At 35.7% G+C, this 27,526-nt stretch overlaps 1 protein-coding gene across 1 annotated transcript in view; it reads right to left on the reverse strand.

The window, feature by feature from the left end:
- KCNT2 (potassium channel, subfamily T, member 2) overlaps positions 1–27,526 on the reverse strand; it is a 154,945-nt gene that overhangs the window by 126,890 nt on the left and 529 nt on the right. Inside the window, exon 2 of the mRNA XM_010566383.1 lies at positions 21,536–21,554. Within this exon, the coding sequence (XP_010564685.1) occupies positions 21,536–21,554 (19 nt within the window). The remainder of the gene's footprint in view (positions 1–21,535; positions 21,555–27,526) is intronic.

Consider the following 27,526-nt stretch of genomic DNA (forward strand, 5'->3'; position numbering starts at 1 on the left):
AAGGTTAGAAAGTTAGTAAATCGAATGTGAATGATGTATTAAGAAATAGTGCATGAAAAATCACACAAGGAAGATACCTGACAAGTTTGGTAAAACTTCCCCCCACCCTCAAAGCATACAAGGAAGGGAAAGCATATATATTTTAAAGTTAATTTATTGCATGTTAAAACACCTCTTTTTAACCTCTGGGCAAAAATACTTCATGTGTAGGATATATATAGCACAAAGCTACTGCAATAAAAATCCGTTATGCAAGGCTTTTAAAAAGTAAGTCTGCGTAAGTCTGAATATAAGAGAACCCTGAGTAATGGGGTATGCTTCATGAGTTTGATTCCAGACACTGTTCAGCTGTATGCAGTAGTGTCAGTTACCCATATTGAATATCAGTAACGTTTGTTGGGTTTTTTTATAATGTTGGCAACTACTTGTCAAAAAGACTTGAAACAAACTTCTTTGAATATCAAGCATACTGTGATAACACCTTTCTGTCACTGTCAGCACAGATTTAACTCTGTGTTAGAGTGTTAGGAGCAAAAGACACAAGACACCGTAACCCACTAGAAGCTACCATATCTTTATTTTTTTCTGCTCAAATTTTATCCTCTGCTCACCAGGACAATTTCTCTATTGCTTTCCTGAAATTATTTTTCTGTACCAACTTTCCTCTTTGCCATTCAACAAACATTTAATTTTTGTTTCAAGGGAAAGGTTGCTTTGCTATGAAAGGCAACAGGACAGCTGGTGATTCATGAGTAATGAAACTGCATTAGGAGGAGGACAATTCATGTGCCTAACATGCTCTATTCCTCCACATCACAACTACATGTCTCTATCACCTGTTGATGTTCTAAAACAAAAGCTAAATGATGGATCCTTCTCCTACAACTACAGCAGTCTATTCATTGAATCTATCTTCTCTGTGATTGGCGAGGCATACATGGGTCAAGCAGCTTGCCTGGATACCCCACATACATTGTATGAATGAATTAGAAATTACTGTTCTTAAGAGCAACAACATGCCTCAATTTGTTGATTTAAAGTTTAACAGTATTTTCTACTACAGTATTTTAATGCTAATCATTGCAAACCTTCCGTTTGAAGCTATTTATTAATGCTTACCAAACTTCTGTCTGTTGTAACATTGCCAATTAATTTTTACATTATTAAGACTCTTGTTCTCTCTCAAAAAAAACCCTTAGTTATTTCCCCAGGTAGACACACTTGTGTCTACGCTAAAGACAGTTTGCAGGGTCAGGGATAGTTTTAGGAGTTGTTTGTAGCCCTCCACCTATTTACCTTCTGGCCCCAAACCTCTTTCTTTGGTCTTCTGAGACCTCTCTTCTGTTACTCCATGTTCAGCTCACAATTTACTCTCCACCATCCTCTCATTCCAACTCCTTCTTCCTATTTTTCCATCCAAATTTTAAGAATATTTCCAATCCCTTCTTCAAGTTCCTTTTCTCTAGTTCCTTGCAGAATTCACCCTGTCTTGTCTTCCTCTATGTACTACAGAATTCACTATTTCACTTGAAAAAATTGAGGAAATGGCACACTGTCCCTCCTGTCATTTCTTTTCTTTGCTCTAATATCCTGCATGGACCTTTGCTTTCAACGCACCTTTCTTCTTTACACTTTGACCATCTGGAATTGTAACTCAGGACTCTGTTTTTCTTCCCTTCCTGTCCTTTTCCGTTCTCCTTTGGAAACTTCCCTTCCTTCTGGTCAAAGTCCCATTCTCTTATTTTTGCTTCTGCTTCTTCTTTTGCAGGAAGAACTCATTCTCTCCCATAGCACCACCATCTCTAAGTCTAACCACAGTCAAAACAGAATGTATTCTCTCTAGGCTTCCTTCTATGTTACTATTAACAATTTCACAGTTCTTTGTCACCAAGTGTCATTAAGTTAGTGTTACCTCTGGCAACTTCTCCATTTTCATTAGCCATCTTCTCCTGTCACTTTGTCTTTTAGCTTAATAGTAAATCTAAAGGTCATTCCTTTTCCTTTTGAATTCCTAGTGTTCAAAATCCTGGCCTGTGCCATGGGTATGTCTGGACTTCACTACTCTTGAAGTTATAACTTCATCAACTTAAGAAATCTCAGTCTTTTGAGATGCTTGGCTTTCCTCTCCTCTTGAATTATTTCATCAATTTTCAGCCTACTTCCAGTATTGCACATTAGGATAGCCCACAGATATCAAGGCTTTAATAAATAAACTCTGTAGCACTGCATAAATGCCATATGGGCCCTCATATTGGTGCTGTGTGGCCCTTAAAAGCTACTTCTTCCTCAGGCCTACTGGAAACTTAATGGTGACCATGCATGAAAATATCCACTGTATGTTCAAAATAGATGGATGGCAGTGATGGAGTTGTATCACTCCTACTTCAACACTTAACATGTGAGGTTATTTCTCTGTAGATTTTGTTTTAATAAGTTTGGATTCAGTTTGCATGCTGCCCATTTAACACTTTTCTCTTACAAAGCAAGCAGCTAAACACTATGAGGGGCATTGTCATGGAGATTATCCAGATAAAGACAGAAACAGGTGTTCAGATAAACAGGAGCCTTAAATTGTTCTGGTAGATTTTGTCATCTCTAGAATATTAAGTAAATAAAAATCTTAAAGACTCATTGCTTAATTTAGATATAGCAGTTTACAGGTACACACACCTTTCTTACATATAAAAAACCAAATATCTGTGAATGAAACATGTCACCTTTGTTTAGGCATAGGAGCTAGTTATTACATTTTCTTTTTTTTTTTTTTTCTTGTGTGGGTGTAGTAGTCCAAGGCTTAAAACAGCAAAAAACACTGTGTGTGCACAGGTCTCATGTTTAATGAGAGAAAGGATGAGCCCAACATGCCTTGACTTTAAGGAAATGCTGAGCAAACGTTATTCTTCAGTTTGGTCCCTTGCAAATGACTCAAGTTAGCCTCTGATTGCCAGAGAAATCCAAATCACTATTCACTTAAACTCTATTTCTCAAGACAAATGTACCTGACTATTCTGTTACTGCTCTTCTGTAAGTTATCTTTTTCTTCCTTCTTACTCTTCAAGATTGCATCTTTTCAAAAAACGGCAAGTAGAACAAAGCTGAGAGCTGTTCAAACATGGTATCCTCACAGATTAGATCATTTATCTCAGTTTTATTTTTACTTTAAAAAAATAAGAAATTAAGATTTAGTTTTCTGAAATGCAGCAGAAGGGACAAGAAAAAAAGAGCAGATGGATAGAAAAAAATCCAAAAAAGGAACAAAAAAACTTTGTGAGTGAATCCCAATCTGTCATTTTTAAAGTATCACATGACCAACTGTAAAATAGAATTTTAAATATGACTCATTAATATGTTACCTGAAACACAGAGTCAGCTTCCTAGTTGGTTTGATCCAATGCCCACTTAGATCAATGGAAAGATTCTACTCACATAAACTTGAGTAAAATAATCAAATAGTAAAAATATTCTAACTAGATATTTCCCTATTGCTTTAAGTATTTAATTACTATTTTTCTCCCCAAATGAAAAAAATTTTCTTGCTATTTAAATTATACAATGTATTTTACATAAAACTGGCATGTCAGTGTGAGATTCAGAAGAGCATATACATTGATTCTTCTCTAAGAATTCCACAGTTTTTATTGTTACCATCTTGCTTTATTATTACTTCTATTTGCTGGCTTTTCTGCTTTTGTTTTTTTACTGTATTATGCTAGTAATACTTGGTAATCTTCAATTATAACCAACAACTTATTATTTCCTGGAAAAATGCACAGCATAATTATATCAAGTCAGAAAAACAAAGTTTGAAGGGTGTTTTGTTTTGTTTTTCAAAAATGAAATTTTGGGATTCAGTAAGTTAACCTAAATTTGTACCAAAGACATAATAAATTATAAGGAAGTATTAGCTGCGTCTACCCAAAAGGAAACAGAAGCTTATGAAAAATTGTCTTAAACTACAGCATTCGGTGTAAACAGATGACTTTATATGATCTGTGTATGGAGTGTTCATATGTTGAATGTTTCTTCATTGACTAACATTTCATAAGGAGAGAAGTTTCAGAAATTGAATGTTCTGAGTTCTAAGACAGAAATGTCAACGTCATATCAAAATCACAAGTTCCTGTTTTCCCTTTGAAAAGTGTTTTGTTCAAGAAGGTAATTATATGTTATATTGCCTTTATTGTTCTTTATGTAGAAAATCTATTGAATTTTTCCAAGGAAAATGCATTCATCAACCCAAAGAATAGTTTTGTTTTCGTTTCAATATTGGTATTGCTTAGGTTTTCTGACCCAATTAAAACAGAACATCTGAAATTTTGTAAGTCTTTGTAGCTTTAAATTTATTTCCTGTACAACTACAGTTACTATGCAAGACATTATGCTGCTTTTTGTATCACATTGACCTGCTAGGATGTGATCTATATTTTGTGTCCTCCCTTTTGGGAGCTGTATTCTTCTTGTATTTATGTCCTAACTTAGCTATCAGGACTGCTTTCTGAATAACTATATGGGGATGATAATATGATTTTTAGTTGTCTAACAGCTTCCTGCAGAGTTCAGCAGTAAAAATGGCAAAAATAAAGCCATCTTCACTGAAAATACTAAGAAAAGTTTTAGAAGAAGCATCAGATGAATTAGAATAGCCTGCAGTTTCAGAAAGCATTGCATTTGCCCTTCAAACATGGAAGACTTTCTTCCCAAGTGTTAGGCTAAAAATGAGTACAGTTTATGCTTAAGATGCTTCTTTTTTTTTCTTTTTTAATTGGCCACCAAAGAGCTATCTCTAAGCAATCTGAATTCTCTGACTCCGTTCAGAGTGACCTGGTTTTTTTCCTTTTTTTCCATCTCCTAAAGCTGCTTCCTTTAAGACAAACAAAATGTCCATACTATGGATATTTGGAGGAGAAACAAAGCCCAAAATTTAGCATATTTGTCTAAAACAATTATCACCCTGAAGTGTATGTAACTATTAACCTTGAGAAAATAACATCTAAACATATTGCAGTTGCTGGATCTAAAAATCCAGCTTCAAAATGAAGCCAGTGAAATGCCTTCTGTATTTCCTGTGATGTGATACTAACATGATGCCTTGGAACTTGAATCACACCATTCCCTCAAAAAATATTCTGTCTGCTATAGAAAATCCTTGCAGGTAAAATTCATCTCCAGTCAGTGAAAGTTTGGCACTCAGTCTACAACTCAAATATGCCTATTCTGAAAAGGCAATCCAGGTATGAACTACATTTTCAGAAACTAGTGGACTTTACAGGCAAGTCATGGGAAAGTAAGCAGCGAAATTCTTGAGACACTATAACCTTCAAATATTTAGACCTTTACTTAACCAGAATGAAGTTGTTGCTAATTTTAGTCTCCAGTGAGATCACCTGTAGTCAGTATGTACATCTTTATATACCTGTGATACATACATCTTTGATTCCTTATTATACTTTTTGCTTCTTTCCTTCAGGAAAACTGTAGATAGAATATTTCTTCAGCTTAGGAGATGTGAACGAAGAAAAGTGCTCAATTTCACTTTCTGTTACCACCCTTGCCACTTACTCCTTTCCTTCCATCCCTAATCCTCAGAACTTCCTCTTACCACCCCCAACCGTCACCTCAGTTTGCTTTGTCACCTCCTAATACCCTCCAGAGAAGGATATGATGAGTGTGGAGTAAGTGCCAAAGCTGCTCTCTAGGGCCCTGTGCAGCAGACTCACTCACAGCAGTTTATACAGCATGAAGAAGGCTGGCTGAGTTTTATCCTGTGTGGAAGGTAAATCCATGTACGCATCTACCTAGCAATGTAAACATAAATATCTTGGTAGGACTGGCAAGTTAAGATACTGTATGTTCAGAGAAATGACCTGAAACCTTTATTTGACAAGTGCCATATAGTGCAACAGCTAAATATGTCTGACAGTCCAAATCACTATTGCAGTAGTAATCCACAAAGGCCAAATGATAAAACTGATTATTTCTCCAGTTGTGTGTTTAAAAACAAAAACAAACAACAAACAAACAAAAAAAAACCACAACCAAAAAAGCCCCAGAAAAACATGAGAAACAATTGTTACAAAGGAGGCATAGACAGCAACTACCACAATGAAGCAGCTTAAGCACAGGCTGGAGGAAGCGGTAGCAAAGCCTCACAAAGAAGCACACGATGTGGCAAATAAAAGCAGCTGCCCAGGATTTTAATGTGGGCAGTAGGTACTTTACACAAAGTTGTTGGGCTCAGACTGATGGAACAGAGGGGCCTTTAGCTTCCTTACTTTTGCAGCCTGCAGTGGAGGGAATCGCAGCCCTGAAAGGAGGAGAGGCCCAAACCTTGGCCTTTGATTTGAGCTTGCTATTACTCACACTACAGAGAAAGAGCTGCTGCTGCCAGAGGCCTGGCAACGCAGAGGTGTTTAGGACATCAGGCTATGCTTAGACTGCACTTCCAGGTCCTCCAGTTTTGGTTTGAACTAGCTGAACTCTTTAATGTCATGGTGTATGAGTGATAAACCTGCAGTCAAGTATATACACAATATGGAAAGTATGTACATGTCTTCAGCATGGAGTCTTTTACTAGTGTGTATTTGGGATCTCTCTGCAGAAGCAGCAAAATCATTAAGGAATATTCAGCTGCATGTCTTCACTGAATCATCTGCTTGGTATTTATCAGCTTACTACTGGCTTTCAGGAAAGTCATATAGGCAGTTTTCTGTTTACAGATGCAGTAGCTGTTTGATTTATGTTTGGAACTAGATAGTTGTTTATCAACATGTAGTTCACTGCTCTCTCTATTGCTCTCAAGGATGCAATCTCTTGCCAACTATCATTAAATCTATCAGTGCTGACCAATTAACACTTGATTTGCTTATTACCAGATAAACCAGTGGTACAGATTTGTGTATGAATTAGATGTAAACACAAAATCACTTACCTGTCAACCATGTAAAATAGGCTTGTGCTTACTGTTGGCAGACAGCAGTAGATACATTGTCAAATTAGGATGCTGTTTTATGACCAGTGTAAGAACCTGCCATCTCCACGAGGTGAGTCTCCGGTCATGTCACCCTTACAAAGGTGTTATTTCCAGATGAGTTTGACTAGGAATTTGCTCTAATTGAAGACAATTTTTATTCTTTCCTTTGGAGAGAGAGTTTTCAGTTGGATCAGTTTGTTGATCAGACTCATCTCATTGGGATTACCATAGCTAATGCAAAGGCATAGCAGGAGCAAACACTCTGGATAGTGGAAAAGGCAGGACCTTAGTGCAACTGCAGTGTTTGACTGACAGTGATTATGAACTCTTTCTTTGTATTGGTGTAAAAGACAGCATAAATTTGCTGCCACAAAGTTAATGGACCAATTCTTCAATTGCCCATGTAATGAAACTAATGGGAGGAAAGGGTGGGTGGGCAGACTACAACCAAAAACTCTTCTAGGATTGTACAGTGTGATGTTCATGGAATTGCATTCATAAATGTGACTATAGGTATCTGGGTTTACATTGCTATTGAGTCTTTCTAAAAAAATTGGTGTTATCCATAACCATGTTTAAAACTAAACCTTGATTTAGCATAATAAACTGTTGTGCATTCATTACCAGTGAGACTTTTGCTAGCTATACATACTTCCATCACTGGTTCTTAGCTAGTGCGCCTGTTAGGAAGGGCATTCTACCGATTCTGTAAAACATCTATGCCATTCGTAATACAGTAATAATAGCTGTCATAGTTCTGTTACACATTCATTCAGAACTTTTGCAACTGGCAAATTTATATATTTATAAACAGCATTTAAAAAATAAATTAGTTCATTTTTGTCTCCTTCAAATCTGGACAAATGTTATTATCTTATTTTCAAAATTAATTCCCTAAATTGAGACAGTATTTTTGTAGGCCAAATCTCTAAACAGTGTTCTTAAAGTGCTAAAATATTTCCAAGAGGATTATGAAAAAATCATGTATCTGTCACTATTTAGCTGTTAGAGCTCCTACAGGGGTAGTTTAAGCAGAACATATCACTTGTTTACTTGATCATGCTAATAATCATTCAGTCAAAGCCCATTTCACAAACACAAGTTAGTTCTGTCTAAGATAGTACAGATGTTTCTCTGCAACCCTTCCTTAATCATACCGCCTGTATTAGGCTGTCTATTAACATTTTGTAAATGTTAACTAATACAGAAGTTCCAGAGCACATTTTGCACTTCAGAACAGAGCATCAGGAGCACTTTGGTATCATTAGGAAAACACTGATGATTTGTTTCAATAATAACTATATTGATGGTAAGAACAAAATTGAAAGAATATGGGAATATACACGGGAATGGAATGAGTATTGATGGAGGGGAAAGTTGGAAAAAAGGGTATACCAGAATGAGGCTATATTAAAATAAGCAACAGTGTGTTACTTGCTCTGCTCTTATATTATTTCCTCTTATTGCTTACCACTGTCTGCTAAATAACGGACCAAATAGACCAGTTCCATCTGCTAAATAACAGACTAAACAGACTGCCTCAGTGCAGACACACTTCAATTTTAAAAGAAGCCTAACTGAGCAAAGACAATTATGACTGGCAAAATATTAATACTGTAAGAGCTTTCACCCTTTTAACAATGGGAGTTAGAAAACATACAATCTTAACTTTCAGCTGTATAAATTCACACAGTCAACTGAAACAGCATTATACACTGCTAGCTTACTAAAATAAAGCATGATATAGTTCCCTATTTCAATTTGTAGGGTTCATAAAATCAAAATTGATCCTTTTACAGGCATAGTCAGAACCGTGTTTGAAAGAAGTACAAGTAAGCAGATGCATAAACACAGCATTCCCAAAAGGAGGCTTTTATGGGTCATCTTTTTTGTGCTAAACTGATTCTGGAGAAGTAGTAGTTACCCACAGTCAAGAGCTGAATCCCCTGTCCTACTCTACCGCACAAACACGTATCTACACATGAAGGTTATCAAGCCACTGTTCTGTTTAGAGGAAGGCTGTGTTCCATTTACTGCTGGAACCTCGTCTATTTTTCCCTCAGTCATTTTTCCACTTTCATGTTTGCTGTCTTCAAACGTTCTTCTTTCTAAAAGTGCCTCTCAAGTATCAGTCTTTTGTAAGTCTTCAGGATTAGGGGTAGCTCAGTACCCTGAATTCTTCATTGTTTGATTCATATTTGATCTATACATCCTGGTCCTGTGCTCCATCTACTTGCTGCACATTGCTTGACTTCTGCCACACTCTTTTTGAAACGGGAATCATACGCTCCTCTTTTTCCCTACAGTGCTTTTCTACAGTGGTCTGACCTAGATTCAAAGTCTCTGGATTGTGTCAAAATACAATTAATAATAAAAATACAAGGCAAGTATGCATGAAGTTCAAAATCAAATTTTTGTATATCACAACGCTTTCCTTCCAATGCTATTTTGTTCCTCCCATTTTTCTCTTTATGAACTCCTAAGAATGCTTTGTCTTAAAAAAATTAAAATATGAAGAGTCTCAAGGATCCAGTTCTATAGCCACATAAGTTGGAGAGCACCTTAATATTTTAAATGGACAGGAGATAATGCCCACTGTGGAGTGATTCTAATTTCTGTGGAGTTGCATAAGCCATGTTCTTAGCACAAGTAATTCCACACAATTCCTACCTGGATGAGAACAACATCCATGGGTATAGTAGTCTCAGAAATATGGTTAATGTTATTCAATGAATATCATAAATCTGCTTAGTTTTATATATTCCAGTTGTCGTACTCCTAACATTGCTAAAATGTTAGGAGTTTCCAAGCAGAGACTAGGCTACAATGCCAGAAACTGAATTGACACATTTTGTAACCACCATATTAGAGATAAGAGTGAAGAGTTAAAAAAAAAAATATTCTTATAATGTACATTAGGAATGATAAAAATACAAGTACTGGTTAGAATGTCAACAAGAGATGAAAAAGAATAAATGACACCCATGCCAAGACCTACAAGTTGGATTTAGCCTAGGAACAAACTAAGAATGAAGCAAATGACATGTATAAATAGAGTATGAGCTGTAGCACTCTGCTCCATTATGAGATAATTGGAAGAGATAGATAAGGGAGAAGTCTGAAGTGAACATCATGTACTTAAATTTTTATAAGGCATTTGAAAAGGTTCCCTGGAGATTGATACCAAAGGTAAAAAAATCAAGTGCTTATAATAAGGAAAGGAAGTAAACAACCCAAAAAGTAAATAAACAGGGTTGGTATAATACAAAGTGAGTGCCTATCCTCACAAAAGACATTTTCTTTTGGGAAGAATGTAGAGTAAAAATGCTATTATGGCTACAGAAACTTACCATCTTTTTTTCACATTTTTAATATAATAAATTAGCTTGAAAGTCAAAGAGGAAAAGAACCTACTGAACAGGAAGGTAACATAACTTGAAAAATAAAATAGTACAAAATCCTTTTTCATAAAGGAACATTCAATGTTCCTTTAGATAGAACAGAGGGAATCCTAATAGAATAAGCCACATAAATTCTTATAGACATAGCACAGCAGAGGCTGGTTGCACCTATAAAGCAGAAGCAGACTAAGCAAGACAAAATGAATCTTTATTTGCCTTGAACCCAGACAGTAAGAACACTAAAGTAACCAACAGCAATGAATAAATACTTTGCAACTTGTATACATATATTCAGTTGCAACACAAAGGAACTATAAATCCATGTACATCAACTCTCTTCCTACGGTGTGAATATATTGATCTTTTAGGTAAAAATATGTTCATCTGCATTTATTAGCCAGACTCTGACTTCTGTACATCTGGTCACAGAGGAGATAAAAATGCTTTGTGGTCAAATGGGACAGACATGTACTTCGGGTATAGAATAAGCTACTTTAGCAAGGGGAAGAAAAACAGTTGGAATAGGCTATCAGAACACTAGGTACATATATTAGGTGTTCAGATAATGTAGCTGCCAAATAAAATTGGTAATGATTACTTCTTATTTCTTCTGCTATTTATATTGCTTTGGTAAAATAATATACAGCTGACATGTAAGTGATAATATAAATATACTCATGTCTGCTTTATGAGTTATATTTATATATCAGTACTGTCTAAAACAACCAAAGTAGTTGGTATGCCCATAGGTGGAGGTAAAAGCAATCAACAGATCGCCAAATACATACCTCAGTTAAACAAAAAAACACTGGCTAAACATCAATTGTTCAGTTCATCTGAATAAAGTTTTCTTAAGACCCTGATTCTGTAAATATTTCTAGACTGGCATATAATCTTTTTCTTTTTTTTTCTTTTTTTTTTTTTTTTCACCAGAACATTAAGAATTCCAGTATGTGAAGACATTGCTTTGCTAGGTACTGAGACAAACAGAACACACAGAAAAAAATCAGCCTTTCCTATTAAGAATTTATGACTTAATATATAAAAGAAGAGAAGGAATTTCATTACATTAACTGTTACCATAAACAGTGGTCTTAGCATAAGTAGTACTAAGAAAGGTATGAATGGGAATGAAAAAATAAACACTCAATTATTATTACTTTACAGAAGACCCAAATACATTTCCTCCATATGCAGACATATATCCTGCATCATTAAATGAGATTTTTGCTGTCTGTCTCACTGTAGGCTGATTCCATCTTCATATCCCATAAGGCAATAGCAGATGCAAAAACTTTGATTTGTGCTCACTTTTCAATATTCATCCCTTTATTACAAGGAAATTAGTCTATTTTGGTAACTTCAAACTCAGGTTTTCTAATATTCTGCTGCATTCACTCTTTTCTAGGATTTTTTTGCAATGAAAATGGAGGGTATATTTTTATGGTTTTTAATAAGGAAAGGGCAAAGAAATATGAAATAGCTCAGACAAACTGCATGTATCCATTTTCCCCTTCTGGTACCTCTGTGACTGAACTGAAAGGTCTGAAATTGCACTGTTACAGTTGGAAGTCTGAGAAATTACCTGAAAGGCAATGGGAAAGCTTAGGACTTGTAGTTTACCACCTGTACTGGAAGAGAAGAAAGACTATGGGTATTTTGCTTCCTACATTTTAAACATGCTATCATCTAATCTACCCAACTAATGATAGGTAGGTAAGAGAAAACATGGCCTTCTGTTGCATGTCTTTGAGATCCTGATTCAAATCCCTTCTGTAGCCTGGACTTCTTGCATTGTCTGTGGTCACTTGCTTATTTCAGTACTCTACTCTTCAACTCTAAAATGTTACCACAAAAACTACAAATAGATAAAAGTTATAAAATCATGTTTTCATACCTGAGAGTGTTGTGAAATATACATTATAATCACTCATGTGAAGGAAACAGCCTCAGTTAAAATGACCCAAGTGTAAAATGTCTTATCTCTGAAATGGTCCAGATTCTTATCATTCATGAAGCCATGAAATAATGACTGGTTTGGGGTAATTTGTTGAGAAAGCTGTAGCCTGAATTCCATCTAGACTCAGAGATTAAATAAATTGGTCTACCCGGAGTTTATGGGTTTGTTTTTCTCAGAAACTTTTTTTTGCAATTCTTCACGATTGAAAAGAAAATTAATATAATTTATCAATAGAATAACTTTATTCCAGTTGACTGTGTTGAACTATTTCTCCACTGAAAATGCAGAAGTATATCTCAGATATAATCAAATATACTGTTAAATAGCGCTCCTACTGCATTTATGGAGTCTATGTCAGTATTTCACCACCTATCCACCAATCCTACTTATGCTACCATATTCCGAGTGAGATGATCAAATACCAATGGGAAATTTTCTATACAACTCTGGCTTTTCTCTTTGATGCCTTTCAAAAATCACCAAACTTTCAATGAACTTACTGAATTAACTTTAAACACATGACTACAATTTTTTTTTATTCTGAATATCAACTTGACACTGTAATTTTATTTTTTATGCTTATCTGTGTAACATCAAAATCTCAGTCAGACTTCAGAGTAAGATTTAGATCCTCTGTATATGGTTAGAAAGCTATGCAGTAATTTATGACAGCTTTCTTTGTAATGTCAATGAGAGCAAAACTTCTTCTTAGCTCCTTCTAAATGCTCCCTACTTTAAATGCTAGCTTACCCCTGATGCCAGATATTTACATTCTGATATAAAGCTTTACAAACAAAAAAATTGTTAAAAGTTTCAGTTCATTATTTGACACTGTAATCTTCAGCCTGGGGTACTTTCCAAATTAAAATAGATGAAATTAAAAGAAATACTGGACACGCTTTGCTTCATAATATAAATAAATCTCCCAGACTCCTGAGACTCCATATTAGCCAGCTTACATTCTCTTAGACAAGGGGCAAGAGTACTTGAAATGGGACCTGGTGCTAAGTTTTACAAGAAAAACAAGTGCTACAAGATCCAGTTATCATTTTCGTATCTGCTCATTGTTTAGCATTGGACTTGTAGAACACTTACATTTTCAAAAGCGCCCAAAGCATCTCCATTCTTAAAATACTGAATAACAACAAATTAACACATTATTTTCAATATTTTGACAGATACACATGACTCATCTGTGAACTTCCCCATCTTCTAGAATATTTTTAGATTGTCAAACACCGGTCACTAACATGTCACCTGAAATATTCTATTGAGGACCTAACAGTATGCATTGGTAGCAATGCCATTTAAAATACATTATGTAACATAGAAGAGAGAGGTTCACTGGCATAATGCTCCATGAACCTCAATATAGAGTAGCACAGAATGGGGCCAATAATTATTAGTTGTACATACATCCCAACTTTGTAGGGGGTGAAAATGTACACACACATGTCATTTATCAAATTGAGACTTAAAACAGAATAATAAACTATTATTTCACATTTGATAATGAAAAAATCAGCATATGAATTCACGGGACATTTGTTTAGATTAGTTGTGTTTATTTTTTACCTATTACGCCTATATTTATTCTAGCGATAAGGGGAATTGAGGCTAGCTTCAATATAGTTTTCCATATATTCAAAAATTTGTGCAGTTATATCTGATGCCTGAATAAGTTGCATCGGGTCAAGGTGAATGAGTAAAGTTGTTCATAAAGCTCGATACTGTATTGCCTGGTACGCTTTCTCTTCAATGGAAAACAACCTCTTCTACTCGGACCAAGGCCCATAAATATTCCCATTGAAATAAACAGGACTACTTGTAGTAAAGGTGATATTTAATGTAAAAAGATTAAAATCTCTCTGCAAGTTACTTAAAAAGAAGTTGTGTCATGTATGTGTGCATGTGTCCCATTTCTCCATAACTGTCAGAACACTTTTTGGCTAGCTTTCTTCATGGAGATTTAGTGTTTTTACAGTATTTTGATGAATACTTAATGAAACACAGGGAATAAAACTCTGGCCAAAACAATATTGTACAATACTGATATAGTATTCTACAGTCTTGCTGCACAGTTCAAAATTAGTGCAAATCCACTTAAGGTAACATGGCAATCTGATGGATAAAACATTGGTGTTTCACTTCCGCAATATATAGTCTCAACTCTAAACCTGTTGGAGGTGAAGGAATGATTATGAGAAGAGGGGAGAGCATGGCAAATAAGGAATAGAGTTGGTGTTTGGAGATTTTTTCCATTTGTGCATAATTTCTAAGGAACAATGCCTTTTACAGGTTATCCACATTAGGTTTTGCAATAAGGAATAAATGCTGAAATCTCTTTTTTGTCCTATGATCTGAAGTGAAAATTGATATAGAACTTTCTGGCATGTGATCAGAGAAGCAGAAAAGTACTTGAAAAAGATTTTTCAGCTTTGAAGACATTAGACTTCCAATTAAAATCAAGCTTTCTGCTAATTCTCATCAAACCACTATTCCGTATAATAATTTAGCCTTTCTTCAGTTTCTTTTGAGGGAAGCATTAAAATAGCCTCCTCAGACTTACTGAAAGTCATTACGGAAATTTACCAACCACGTTGTGTGATAAATGCACATCGTCCTTTTCATCTAAAATAAATATCTAGCTAATTCTGATCATTCCTCACCTCCACATGAACTATTTATGAGGGAAAAAACCCACAACAATACACATTAAGTCTAGTTTTTATAGCTCTTTCTTGACTCTAGTCATAGCCAGCAGTATTCCCAAAGGAGAAATATCACTAGTTAATAATAGTACTCTTAATGATACTAGATTTACTATTTTTAGAATTTTTAGTAACTAAAAATATTACAGCATTATCTTTTGGATTGTATTCCAAAAATGTGTACTGATTATTGTCACAAAACACACTGAAGCATGGAATAACATTTACATCAGACTGTTTAAACTAAATTTTTCTTGTGCAAACATTTATTTCTATTGCATGCTACACTTTTCTTTCTACTGATAGAATTAATATTAAATTTGGTAGGATGCATGAATATGACATCCAAAGAAAGCAATAAAGTTAGTTTTAATGTTTCATTCATTTTTTCTGTACTCTGCTCAATTCCCCACCTGTCTACAGCTTTACTTAGATTAGCAATATTTGTTTATTACAGGGTAAGAAATTATAGGAACCATGCCTGATCTGAAAGAAAAAAAATAGTAAGAAGTCAAACTAAATTTGTCAGGAGCTTCCCACAGATACTTTAGCAAGCCTAGAAAGAACTTATCTGAGATTCCATATATAGCTGAAGTATTAAAAAGTGAAAAAAGGGCGGGGGGGAAGTGATACTGCACATACTTTTTACACATGTCTAGGAGCAGGGTAACTTTAAAAAAAGGAGTGTCTTTTTTTCTTTTTTTAAAGTTACATATTCAAACAGCCCAGACTTGCAATCTGGAAACACTTATAGAATACCCCAAAAACTGCCATTAGAATGCCAACTACTCTAGAAGTAAATGTAGAGCTGAATCTGATATTATCACAATTTCCCTGAAATTATGGGAGCTGTATACGATCATGTGTTTAACAGTTACACAAAGGACAAAGGTGAGTATTTAACAGATAAATACAAAGAGGAGGAGTATTCAGGCAAAGACTCAGAAAAAGTCATAAAACAAAAGGCCAATACTGATGGTAGTTGTCTAGCCTGACATTTCCCACAGAGGAAAGATTATCAGAGACTCCATTTAGTCTACCAAATCAACAAGAGAATAGTGCTGATGACATTTCCTGCTGACGATTCCTAAAAGAATTGTGCACTGATACATATCTATCTTCATTCTGTAGTACTTAAAGGTGCTTTGGCTCCAATGTCGTCATCCAGGTGGAGGATAAAATACGTAAGATGTCTGAAGTAATACTTGCAGTTTAACATATGTATAAACTGTAATAGATCTAACGGTGTGGAATTGCTTTCTTCCTTTCAAACACAGCTTGTTGCACAGTACAACCATAGTATATGATTATTGTTTTACATAAAAAATTACAAAATTTTAATAAAAATTGTAAATGTCTAATTAAGGAGTGACAATGATTCAAGAACTTTGAACACATAATAGAACAAGTATTTTAGAAGTCATTGTTATCTCTAAAATGTCACCTGTCTGATACTGTTCTCTCCACAGCTAACAGTGTTCATATAATTACTGACTTCATATAAATCTCAGTCTCTTTACTCAGAGTGAGCTATTACACTTCCTGATTAATCATAAGGCATGGTTTTAATTGTCTTTTCATTAGATTAAGAAAAATTTAAAATATCCATTTTCACAATATTTTAAAAGTTTCATTCTGTCATCTTTGTTCATGCTAAATAGCACTTAACATCTCAGTACCCTGTGAAGTAAAATGCTGCTCATCAGTAGTATGGCTGGTAGAATAGTATGCCCAGTATTCAATTTTTCAAAATAATAATTTCAAACTTTCATAATGTGCCTTGTGTGTCTTTAGAAAATCATTTAGCAGGTGCCTTCAGAAAATTGGCCTGTTCAATGTAAATACTTGTTTTTTTTCCTTAAATGTGACTTCCCAAATTAATGCAGCAATTTCAGAGTTTGCTGGCTTTGTGAGAGTCAAATTATTTAAGATCTCTTTAGCTAACTGTATTGGTGAGGTGGGTCAGGACAGGTATTGTTCTGCCATGTTGTTTTGAAGTCTTATATAGATCTTAATGCTGATCAGGTGGAATGTATGGATACAATGCGGAGAGATCTGTGTTTATGAACTGGACTGGACTGGCTGTATATTAGAACATCTGACAACCAGTCAAATGTCTAGGGCAATACAAGAAGGCACAGTAGTACTTCCTGCTCTTCCTTCTCTCCATATGACCATTTCTATCACTGTAAAGCAGCACTGCTTAGAAAGGAAAGCAGTTTCTAAATGCTCGGTTCACCTTAGCCTGAAGTCAAGTAGCAGCAGGTTGCTAGACAACTCTACATTCCCAGTCATCTCTGCCTTGGAAGAAGACATGCACCTCATAATTTTGATAATGGTCATCTTCTAACAGCTCATTTTCGTCTGAAATTAAGAGCAAAACCTGAGGTCTTCCACAACAGTCTCGGACTAGCCCATGGTATATGTCAGAAGACTGCCTATTAGAGGCTCACGAAAGTTCCCTTCCTCCTAAACACCCTCAGAGATACTTCCCTCTACACTCTGAAACATTTTTAGTAGCCAGCCTTGTTCTTCTCACCCTCTGCAATACTCTGCCAACATCACACTAAAATCTGACCATTCTGAATGACCAGTTGAGCTAGCCACAAACAGTGACTGCCACAATTAATTGTATTAAATGGATTCATAATGTCAGCACAAATTTAACTTTGTTGTTTTTTCCTGGACTCAGACTGTGATCTGTGAACTGCCAAATTAGAGGAAAAATGGGAACCAAAAACTAACCAAGCCTTTAAAATTAATTCAGTGCATTTTGAATGTTGCTTGTATCATTCTAGCTAAATTGTAATTTTCATGCAATCTGTGGTCAGTCTCAGTACAAACATAAATGATCATGTGGGTCACTGTTTGAATACAGTTTGTAAATTAATTCCTCAGTGTCAATGAGATACATGATATCTGGAACTACTCTTGTGAAAGAAGCTTCACTTTTATGATACTCTTAGGTGGGTGAAAAATCTACTTGGATTTTGATAATCTTTATAAAACCTGGTTGACTAACCAACATCTGCACATTACAGAATATTTTGTTCCCCTTTTTGTGTTTGTATTATCTTTTTTGAATGACTACTGAGAGAACAAAACAGTAATTACAAACTGGACAATATGTACAAAAATGCCTTTTGAAAAGTTACTTGTTTAACTGATGAAACCCCTTTGAACAAGTGATCAAATGCCAGATTGTTGTACAGAGTGAAAACATAGCTTGCTCACTTTTCAAAAGGCTACATTCAGCTAAATATAGAGGTTAGCCTCTAGGCCATCTCTGTTATGGCTGTCTATGCTTGATGGTGAGAATTACAGGGCAATAGTGATAATTGCCCTTAGCTTCTTTTGAACTTGGTGTGAAGATGGGAAACTAAATCCCCTTCCAGAGTCAGGCAATGTTGTGTATTAACAGGTGCTGCCACACAAGGAACAAATATAACCACAGTTTTCCATTTACAACTCAGCTTGTTGTTTTTCCCAACTGTATTTGTTTCAGATTTGGTTTGGTAACACTGCTTTTATCTGTGCTGCAGCTTTCTCTAGTCACAAGGGGAAGAGAAAACAAAGTGAGAAAAACATAAAACCTCTAGAACATTTTTGGCTGTTTAGAACAATAAAAGAGTAAGGCTATTTTATAGTGTTTACTCCTTATTAAATATTTTAACAATCACTATAGTTTGAAGGAGCTCTCTAACTTAAAGCTACTTGACATATGGTAAATGCTATTAACTTTAACGTCATAAAAAGCTAAAGGGCAAACTCTTTTCTTTGCAAAAAGCCGAAGTGGTTTGACTCAGGGTATAGAATCTAGGAGGCAGGGCCGGACTTTCCTGGCAGAGCTAATCCATAATGAGGACTGTTGCTCAAATCATGGAATTGCGCCCGCCAGGCATATGAATCTTGTGCTGTTAGATATGCAGTTATTAATGGCTAAAGCTACCAGGAGACTTGTAAGACCGAGGCAGAGGGGTGGGCAAAGTTTTCTTCTTTTTGCTAACCCAGTAGATAACTTGCACTGATCTTAACCTAATGCCTGCCTTCCCCATCTACCTACCATAGCTTGCTACTGACAAGTCAAGCACGATGATGTCAGACTCAGCAACCTGCTTTCCACCACAAAACTACAGCACTGCCTAACAGATCTCTCTGTAAGTGGAGACAGGATTTGTCCCTCAAAAGATACTTCTGAGTAAATAATAATATCTCTGTTTTTATCTGTGAGTATAAACACTGGTTTTTGTCTCTTAATGACTGTTTCTGTTTTACTGCTACTTCCCACCAGGAAGTTGACTGCTAACATAATTAGCAGATGATTGCATGGGGGAGGCTGAAAGCTTTAACAGCTGTTTTAAGGCATTCTGTACCAAATCTTCTGTGCTGCAGAACATTGACGGTTTCTGAATGGCATTCTCTCCAATGACAGAGAGATTATGGGACCATGGTGTGCAGGCCTCCAGAAAGGACTTAACTTGCTCATTTACTTGAAAAATTATGAAGAATCCACTTTTAAAGCATTTAGTGGATTAGTACAAGTACTTGGGCATACTGTACATATCAGAATTCAGTACAAAAGATCTCCTTTAATTGTTAAGTCTAGAAACTGAATGTGTAGCACTGAAATGTTTGGCAGATTTATTTTACAATAAACATGTATTAAAGCTTCAGACATTTCTGATGCTCCAAGTGATTTATTTCTTTGTTACAGGATAAAAGGGAGACAAAATGAATTAATGTTACCATTTGTTATAGAAGAGTCATTCAGAGAGTAATGCATAGTGCAGCAGTTTACTGTTATAAAATAAAGAATCATAATAATTGGCTGTGATAAAATAATAATCATAAAATTAAGAGAGAAACCATTTGGGAAAGAACTGCTTCAGTTCCCCATGGAGTATTACAGTGTCTGCCAGATGTAAAGTAGTATCAAGTTCTAGATGGAAAAATAAGAGCTTTAGAGTAATAAGGGTATAATTATGTAATGACTAAAGTACCAAGCACGTTTACAAGCTGTGCATCATGTCGTCCCAGAGGAGCAAGACTACTTGATCTGTAGGAGTTTTTAAGCTGAGACACTTAAACCTTTTCTGCACTAGAAAACTTTTGCTGGGGCATACTACCAAAGTCTTCCTTGGACAGATACAGTTTTAACAGCACCAAAGCGTTCCTCTTCTCTTTGCACGTCCTTCCCCCAGTTCCAGTGTGTGCTAGTTTAAGTGAAATATAGAAACAATGCATTCTTGATTCCATTGTTGCAAGAATGATGCTAAAACAGAAATTAACATGAGGCTGACAGAACTGCCTTCTACAAAGCATTACTTCCTCTTACTTCCACACAAGTAAACTGATTCCCTCTTTTAGCTATAATAGGGAGCCAATCCTAAAATAAATTTAGAAGGAAGGTGAGTACGGAGATACATTAACTAACAGTTTACTTACATGGGACTGTACTCCTAAACCTGCCACAAAAGTGTAAACTCAGACCTCTTGGTGTGGCTGATGCAGTGGTTTTACCAATGTTAATATTTTTCTTTAATCCTTTTTTAATTTAGGTGGTTTTGCATAGTGAGAAAGGGCTTGGCCAAGGCTTGGCCTTGCTCTCACGGAGCAATTTTTTTCAGGGTTTAGTGCAGCTCAAACTTTCCAGCTACTACTGTGCAGAGTCTCACTGCAGCTATGAAAACACTTGCTCTCTTAGTCAGTTAGCCCATTAAGATCTTGAGCAGTTTCAATCAAGATCAAGCTTTTAAAATAGAATTTAGCCTTCTAAATCACTTTATTTTGAAAATTTACTTACATGGACCAATCAAGATAAATTTAACAATATTTGCTTAAGTCCTTTTATTTTGTAGCCTCTGTTAAATGGAAGAACTCATAAAAGTTAATATGTTTTCTAAAATGAGGAGGCCAAATTGACTGAAGTATTTCTTGAAGGGAAGAGGAGGATTATTTTGAAGAAACCATAATAGAATTTGCTTTTGAGGGAATTATAATAGAATTTTTGTGCAAGTTGAATCTAGACTCGTATATTTTAAATCACTTGATTCAGAAATGGGGGGGGGCGGGGTGTTATCCCCTTTTAGTTTAACAATCTCAGGTGATTCCCAAAAGGAAAGGCAAAGGGAAGGCTTTACTCACTAATTCACACTGTGACAAATGACTGTTAGAGCAAGGAGCTGTTCCTTGAAAGTCACCAGTCAACATGACAGCCAGCAGTATACAATTGTCCAAGTGATGTGTGGAGGTGTTCTGTATTATCTGACTCTCCTTTCCTTTCCAGATAGGTGGCAATGTTCATTTATGCAGTAAGCACATCAGAAGGGAAAGCTGATTTTAATGTAATCCTTTAAGTATCCAATGTAAGAACAGTTCTTGCACAAAGGTAAAATTTAGCTCTATAGTTTCATCATTAAAGTATATAGTGTAGCAAAATGACTCAAATTTTCATCTCAATACAGGAGCAGGATTTGAAATATATTTCCAGTACCAGTTAATATTCTCATTACCTATATAGAGAAAAGGAAAAAATTACAGAATTGGAAAATGTAAATTTTTGTTCCATGACTATGAAATTGTAAACACTTATTGCAACAGCATATAGAAGAGTTATGAAATCTGATGCTTTGAAGGTGGGGGTTAGAAAATATATTGGGTTTCTATTTTCATTTTTTGCTCTTTACATTCCATTTGTTGTATGTGATTTTGAAGTGGCATAGTAATAGTGATTTTCCTAGAACATACTAGCTCTGTATACAATGCTAAACTTCAACAGGCAGTAGAATGAAATAGTAGTATAAAATAGAAATTTATGATTGTTGAATGATTTGTTCATATGACAGAGTGCATTAATTCAGCAATTCAACACTGGAATGGGTACTGCATAGTGTCTTAATTAGTATTGCTAGAAATACTCAGCATTGATAAAATATACCTTGGTGTGCAAGCTCCAAAGAAAGCCCAACATACTGCTTAATCTTACCTAAACCCAAAGGGACTTAAAGTGTAAAAGGTATAAAAAAAAAAAATACTATATACATTTTTATGAAGTCACTAAAATGAATCTCACTCTGCATACTTTAAAAACATCCATATGTTTCTTTTTCTTTCTCTAAAATGTTGTGGGGAAAGAATTATTCCAATAAATTGAAGTTCTTTAAAAGCAAGTATTTTTTCTTTCCTTTTTTAAGGACTCTGGGACAAAACACACTTATTGCCCATGTATAAGGTCTATACTGCCTATTTCAGGAAGGAAAGCACCAAGCACAAGCAGATTTGTGCTTTATAAATGTATCTCTCTACAACACAGTCCACCACATATCCATAATCTGAACATGTGACTGTGCAGGAAATACAGGAGACCAGAAAGAGAGGAACTATCAGCACAAATGGGAGAAGCAGCATGTAATGTTAAAGCGGAGAGGTTACCTTCACAATAAAATTACTTTGACCCTCTCCGGGTACATCTTTTAAGTAAGTTAAACTTGCCCAGGCACACTCCCAGGCACTGATATTAAATGGCACAAAACAGCCTACATATGTATCAGAAAACTTTTGAGCTTCCCAAATTGGGTGACTATATACAACTTGTCTGCTCAGAGTGTTTCCCTGGACACTCAAACTGCCAAATCATTCCTAGGCACTGCACTGTTCAAGACAGTTTTGGCTAGCTGGCTACGACCAAAGCATGCAAAGGAGAATCTGAACAATTTACGAGAATAAGCCGCCATGCTTCAATGGCAGGAAACATTCCTGGCTTGCTTGAATTTACTAAAATAAATGCAGCTTTTGGATCTTTATAAGCTTCTAAAGAACAGACTAGGCGTCTGTACATAAATAGTTTAAGAAATGTGAGGTAAATTGTGCTCTGCAAGATACTCAAGCACTTAATTTGTATGACTGACCTTACTAAAAAAGCAGTGATATTGACAGAATGTAAATGCTTTTTTATTTTTAACTTGGAATTCTTTCTTTACATCTCTAGCATCCTATGGTTTGGCTACTTTGAAGTACATGCTAACTATGTATGTACAGAAGAAAACATTTTTTTTGTTAATAACCTCTTCGTTGTATCTTTCCAAAGGTTAAATGGGAACCCAAAATAAATATCCTCTTTTCTTCCCTCCTCTGAAGCAAATTATTTACCAGCTTTGAACAAGTCAGGTCTTCACTAGGTAGGGTATTTTCTTTTATTTGTGCTGCTCTTCAACACAGCTGGTAAGACTAAGCACTGATGATCAGTAGGTTTATGAAATGTTTTATTACATGATTTACTGTTACAATCATGATTCAGTGAAACCTCACTGAATTAACAGGTGAGTAACTTGTTGTGTTAATCACTGAGTCCCCCCTTTATTTCTGCTCCCTTCCCCAACAGCCAGAGTAAAAGACAAATTCCATTATGATGGTCAAGAAACATCTCAAGAATATCCAGAAAATCAAAAGTTTATTTCAGTTTCAGATACTTTCAATAATGAAAGCAAAATGTGAGATTCACAAAGGGATATTAGTGATACTTACAAAATTAGTGAAAAAGTCAATGACTCAATCTTCTCTTTACCCTCAGCCCAGTGACTGGGATATTTACATGGCCAGAAGAAACCCAGTACAGGACCCTACCCGCCACAGAAATTGCCCACTTGACGCACACACATGCTCTAGCTACTGGGCTCATCTTTTACATGCTGTCCTGCGGAAGCTTTTCAGATTGATCCAGGCAATATTTAAATATTTTATACAGTGACAGGAAAACAGCTGAGTTTTTACTCAGAGTTATCTGAGTAAATTAATATTTAACTATTCCATGTAAAATGTGTGTACTGTAAGCATCAAGGTTTATTTCCACAGTTTTCAAAGGGAAGCAGATCCTTTGAAAATCTAGCCCTTCAAAAACCAAAACTGGTTTTAACATCTAATTTTTTTCAGGAAAAATCACTCAGCAAATTCAATAATGTTAATAAATTATTCAGAATAGTTTATTTACTGAACAAATGCATTTGCCAAAGATTCACCATGTTCTTCTGCACACAGCAACTTCTTTTATGAAAAATAATATACAATCCAATTTGGCGGTTTGTGCAATATGACAGCCCAGAACCCATCTGTTACTGAAGCCAACTGCAAGGTTGGTTAGGAATCTAAGCTACGCAAGTAGAATTATTTTTCTGAGCAAGAAATGCAAAAGCAGCAAGATGGATATTACTGTGTTGGAGAAGTATAGGTAAGAAATGGACCATGAGCTAGATACCAAAATAAGAAAAGATGCCTGAGTGAAGGTCCACCATAGGAGAAGTCCTTGAGAAAAAATGAAGATTATAAATCTGTCTCCAAACAGGTACAGATCTAAGAATAAAATTCCTGAATCAGAGTCATATTACATTCAGCTAAGCATTTTAGCATGTGTGCACTTTATACATGAACATGATCATTTAAAAGAAACAGCTGATCAAACTCTCCTCCTAAAGAAACATAACCAGTAAGGCTTCAAAACTGCGTACTATGCTTATGTCAGAAATACATGTTTCAGCAAAAAAGAGGAGAGGTCTGTATCATTTCCATCATATTTATTATTAAGTACTACCATATGATTTACTGGCAAACTGTGCTATCGAAACTGTGATTTGGTGATGCAGAATCCTGGGTGGTTTGTGGCAGATGAGAGGAATAATTCCATCTCCTCTCCACTTTGAAGAATCAACAAGCATATGAAAACACGGAGATGGAACATATGCCTCCCAGCCAGCAAAAAGTGAGCATAATTCCAGAAAGGGCAGAATGGAAGGAGAAAAGAGAGACCTCAAGGATGAACAGACTGGCAAGATCAAAAAGGGAATGGAACTAAGAAGACAAAGAGTTTAGCTGGTAACAGACCTGAAGTTCACAAACCACACAGACAGAAAACCCTTGATATAAGTCAGACTGGCAGTGTTGAAAGCAAGTGGAATTAAGAAGTTGCAGTGAACTGGAAATACGCAGAAAACTATTTCCAGCATCTCGGCCAAGGGCCAATAACCTCCTAAAATGAACTATCTTGATCACTTGCCATTGTGTAGCCATACTATAAGGCTACTTCAACTGTATTTTAGTGTTCACCTATTCCATTCATAGCTAATGTCCATTCAACTGAACGGGTTACAAACAACACCTTAGGCAATATCTATATTACACAGTAATTAGAATAGAATACAAAAGACGCGTTTCACCAAAAACAAACTTCAACCACTTATATAAGGATGCAAACGAAAGACAAAAAAGCAAACAATTAAAAATAAGATATACTTGTGTAACACTAATCATTACTAGCCAATAAGCATCTGATCACAGGGTTCCCACAGGTCTGCAGTCTTTCTCATTAAGTATTTCCTGAAAGTATGCCTAATATTCTAAATATTCCATTTGACAATATTTCTATGCAGAAGATGTATGCTTTTTTCTATAATGGATAGTAGCAAAATACCAGCAACATGGGATTGGATTAATATTTCAATATTAAAAGTGATATCCTCCAGTACAAAAAAAAAACCAAGAATCCAGACAGGACCATATTGTAAGGTGGACAAAAAAAAAAGACAACAGACAAGATTTTTTAAGAATGGACTTTTTTCAGTTACTGGAAAGCTAGTACCAAAAGAGACTGCTATGGTAACTTGCAGAGCTGGAGGAGAGAGCACTGCTCTCACAGCCCCATGTAAAGCACAATCCTGATTGCATTGCAGTGAAACAACTGCACAGCCTTCCTGCCACAGTGCAGCTGCATCCAGCCTCAGCACAGGACAATACCTGAAGATCTAGAAAGCCATTTCCACTAGCTATTTTTAGTCCTGGGTTTGTATTTTATATTTCAGATGTGCTAGAGATCTTTCTTGTAATGCTTGTATGAGTATTAATAAAATAATTAAAACTATTCATTTTCCACTAGTCCCTTGCTACAGTTTTCCAATAATAACCATGCTCTATAATACTGTTACACTATAATTCTGCTATCAATGTTTTTTAAGGATTACTTACTTTCATTTTGTTAAGTGCACATAGACTTGCAATAGACATTTCTATAACTAAATGGATGTTATGGTTTAGGCAGTTGCTTGTACACTATTTCCTATTTGGGACCAGATCATGCTGCTTCCGTCGAAGGTAACTTCATAAAGTTCAAGTCAAACAACTGGTGTCAGGAAAATGCTTGACAGAAGTTTAAACTAGAGCTAGAAAAAGTGTTAAGCCACAGAGTGGTCCAAAAAGGTATATAGAGAATATTTTGTTTATTTTAGCCATCAAAACCCTAGCTAAATAAACAAAATTGATAAAATAAGAAAGGTCCTGGGTTTCCTTCCTATTCCAGTAGAAAATAAAATGTAGGTATAAGATGCCAAGATCTAAATTTTCTAAAACCTCAAAGAATACTGCAATCAGAAGTTATGAATGCAGAATATATGTACGGTTTAATTATTTTTTAAACTACAAAACCATGCCTTGATAAGCATACGCTTTAACTCTCCATTACGTAGTTACAATGCTGTCATTTCCAACCAACAGCATTCATTTTTTGTGACTATCTTAAATGTCATTCACCATTTCATAACTGTCTGAATAAACATCATTTGTTTAGTTGCTTCAATGTATAGCATATTCTCCTAAACAAAGGTAATAATTAGTTACGTATCTGCATGATCTTGTGATTACCAATCAATGAGAATCCATCTTTCTTTAGGAAAGTAGCTAAAATCTAAACGATGTAGACCAGCATTAAAATCAAAGTTCCTGACTACCAAGTGAAAGACTCATTCTGACAATGTAAATATATTGAATTAAAATCGATCCAATATGCCACTATACATTGCCAGACAATTTTGCTTTTCTGTCATTTGACCACAACAAATTTGTTACTACAAAGTGGATCTCACACATAATTCCACAAGACGGGATCATGTAATAGCCTATTGTACACACCAGGCTGTATGGTCAAACAGAGTGGCATGATGCTGTTGGTGCTCAAGGATACTGTTCATTTAGCATTTTGAAATTAAACACACATTCCTGGTTTGTTTGTCTGAATATAAGGGGTTTGTTTCCTTTCAAAGATATTATTTGACTTGAGACAAACAAATACTTTCTTCTATTGGTCTGTAATTAAAGATGCAGACAGTCCTTGAAATAATTCATAAAGGCATAAATTAATGGTAGTTACAGCCAAGCCTAGGATCCTAGCATTAAAAGAAGCTGCACGTAAAGCAGCATGCATATTGGACAAGAAAAACATCCGGTGACCCTGGCAGGCAGCCTTTCGACAAGCGGCAGAAGAGTATTTTCTTTGGGGTTTCTCCTCAGTGCGAATCACCGTCCGGAGACGGCACCGTACCTGTCCTACTCTTCCTCCTACCGTGGCCGCAGAGAAGAGAAAGGTACTGCCCTTCTGCCCAGGCGGTGGTGCCCCGAAGGCGGCGGGGTGCCCAGCGCCTTGCCGGGGGGGGGGCGCCGGCCGCGA

This window comes from Haliaeetus leucocephalus, unplaced genomic scaffold (genome assembly GCF_000737465.1).
Source record: "Haliaeetus leucocephalus isolate CR32 unplaced genomic scaffold, Haliaeetus_leucocephalus-4.0 Scaffold208, whole genome shotgun sequence".
Taxonomy (NCBI): Eukaryota; Metazoa; Chordata; class Aves; order Accipitriformes; family Accipitridae; genus Haliaeetus; species Haliaeetus leucocephalus.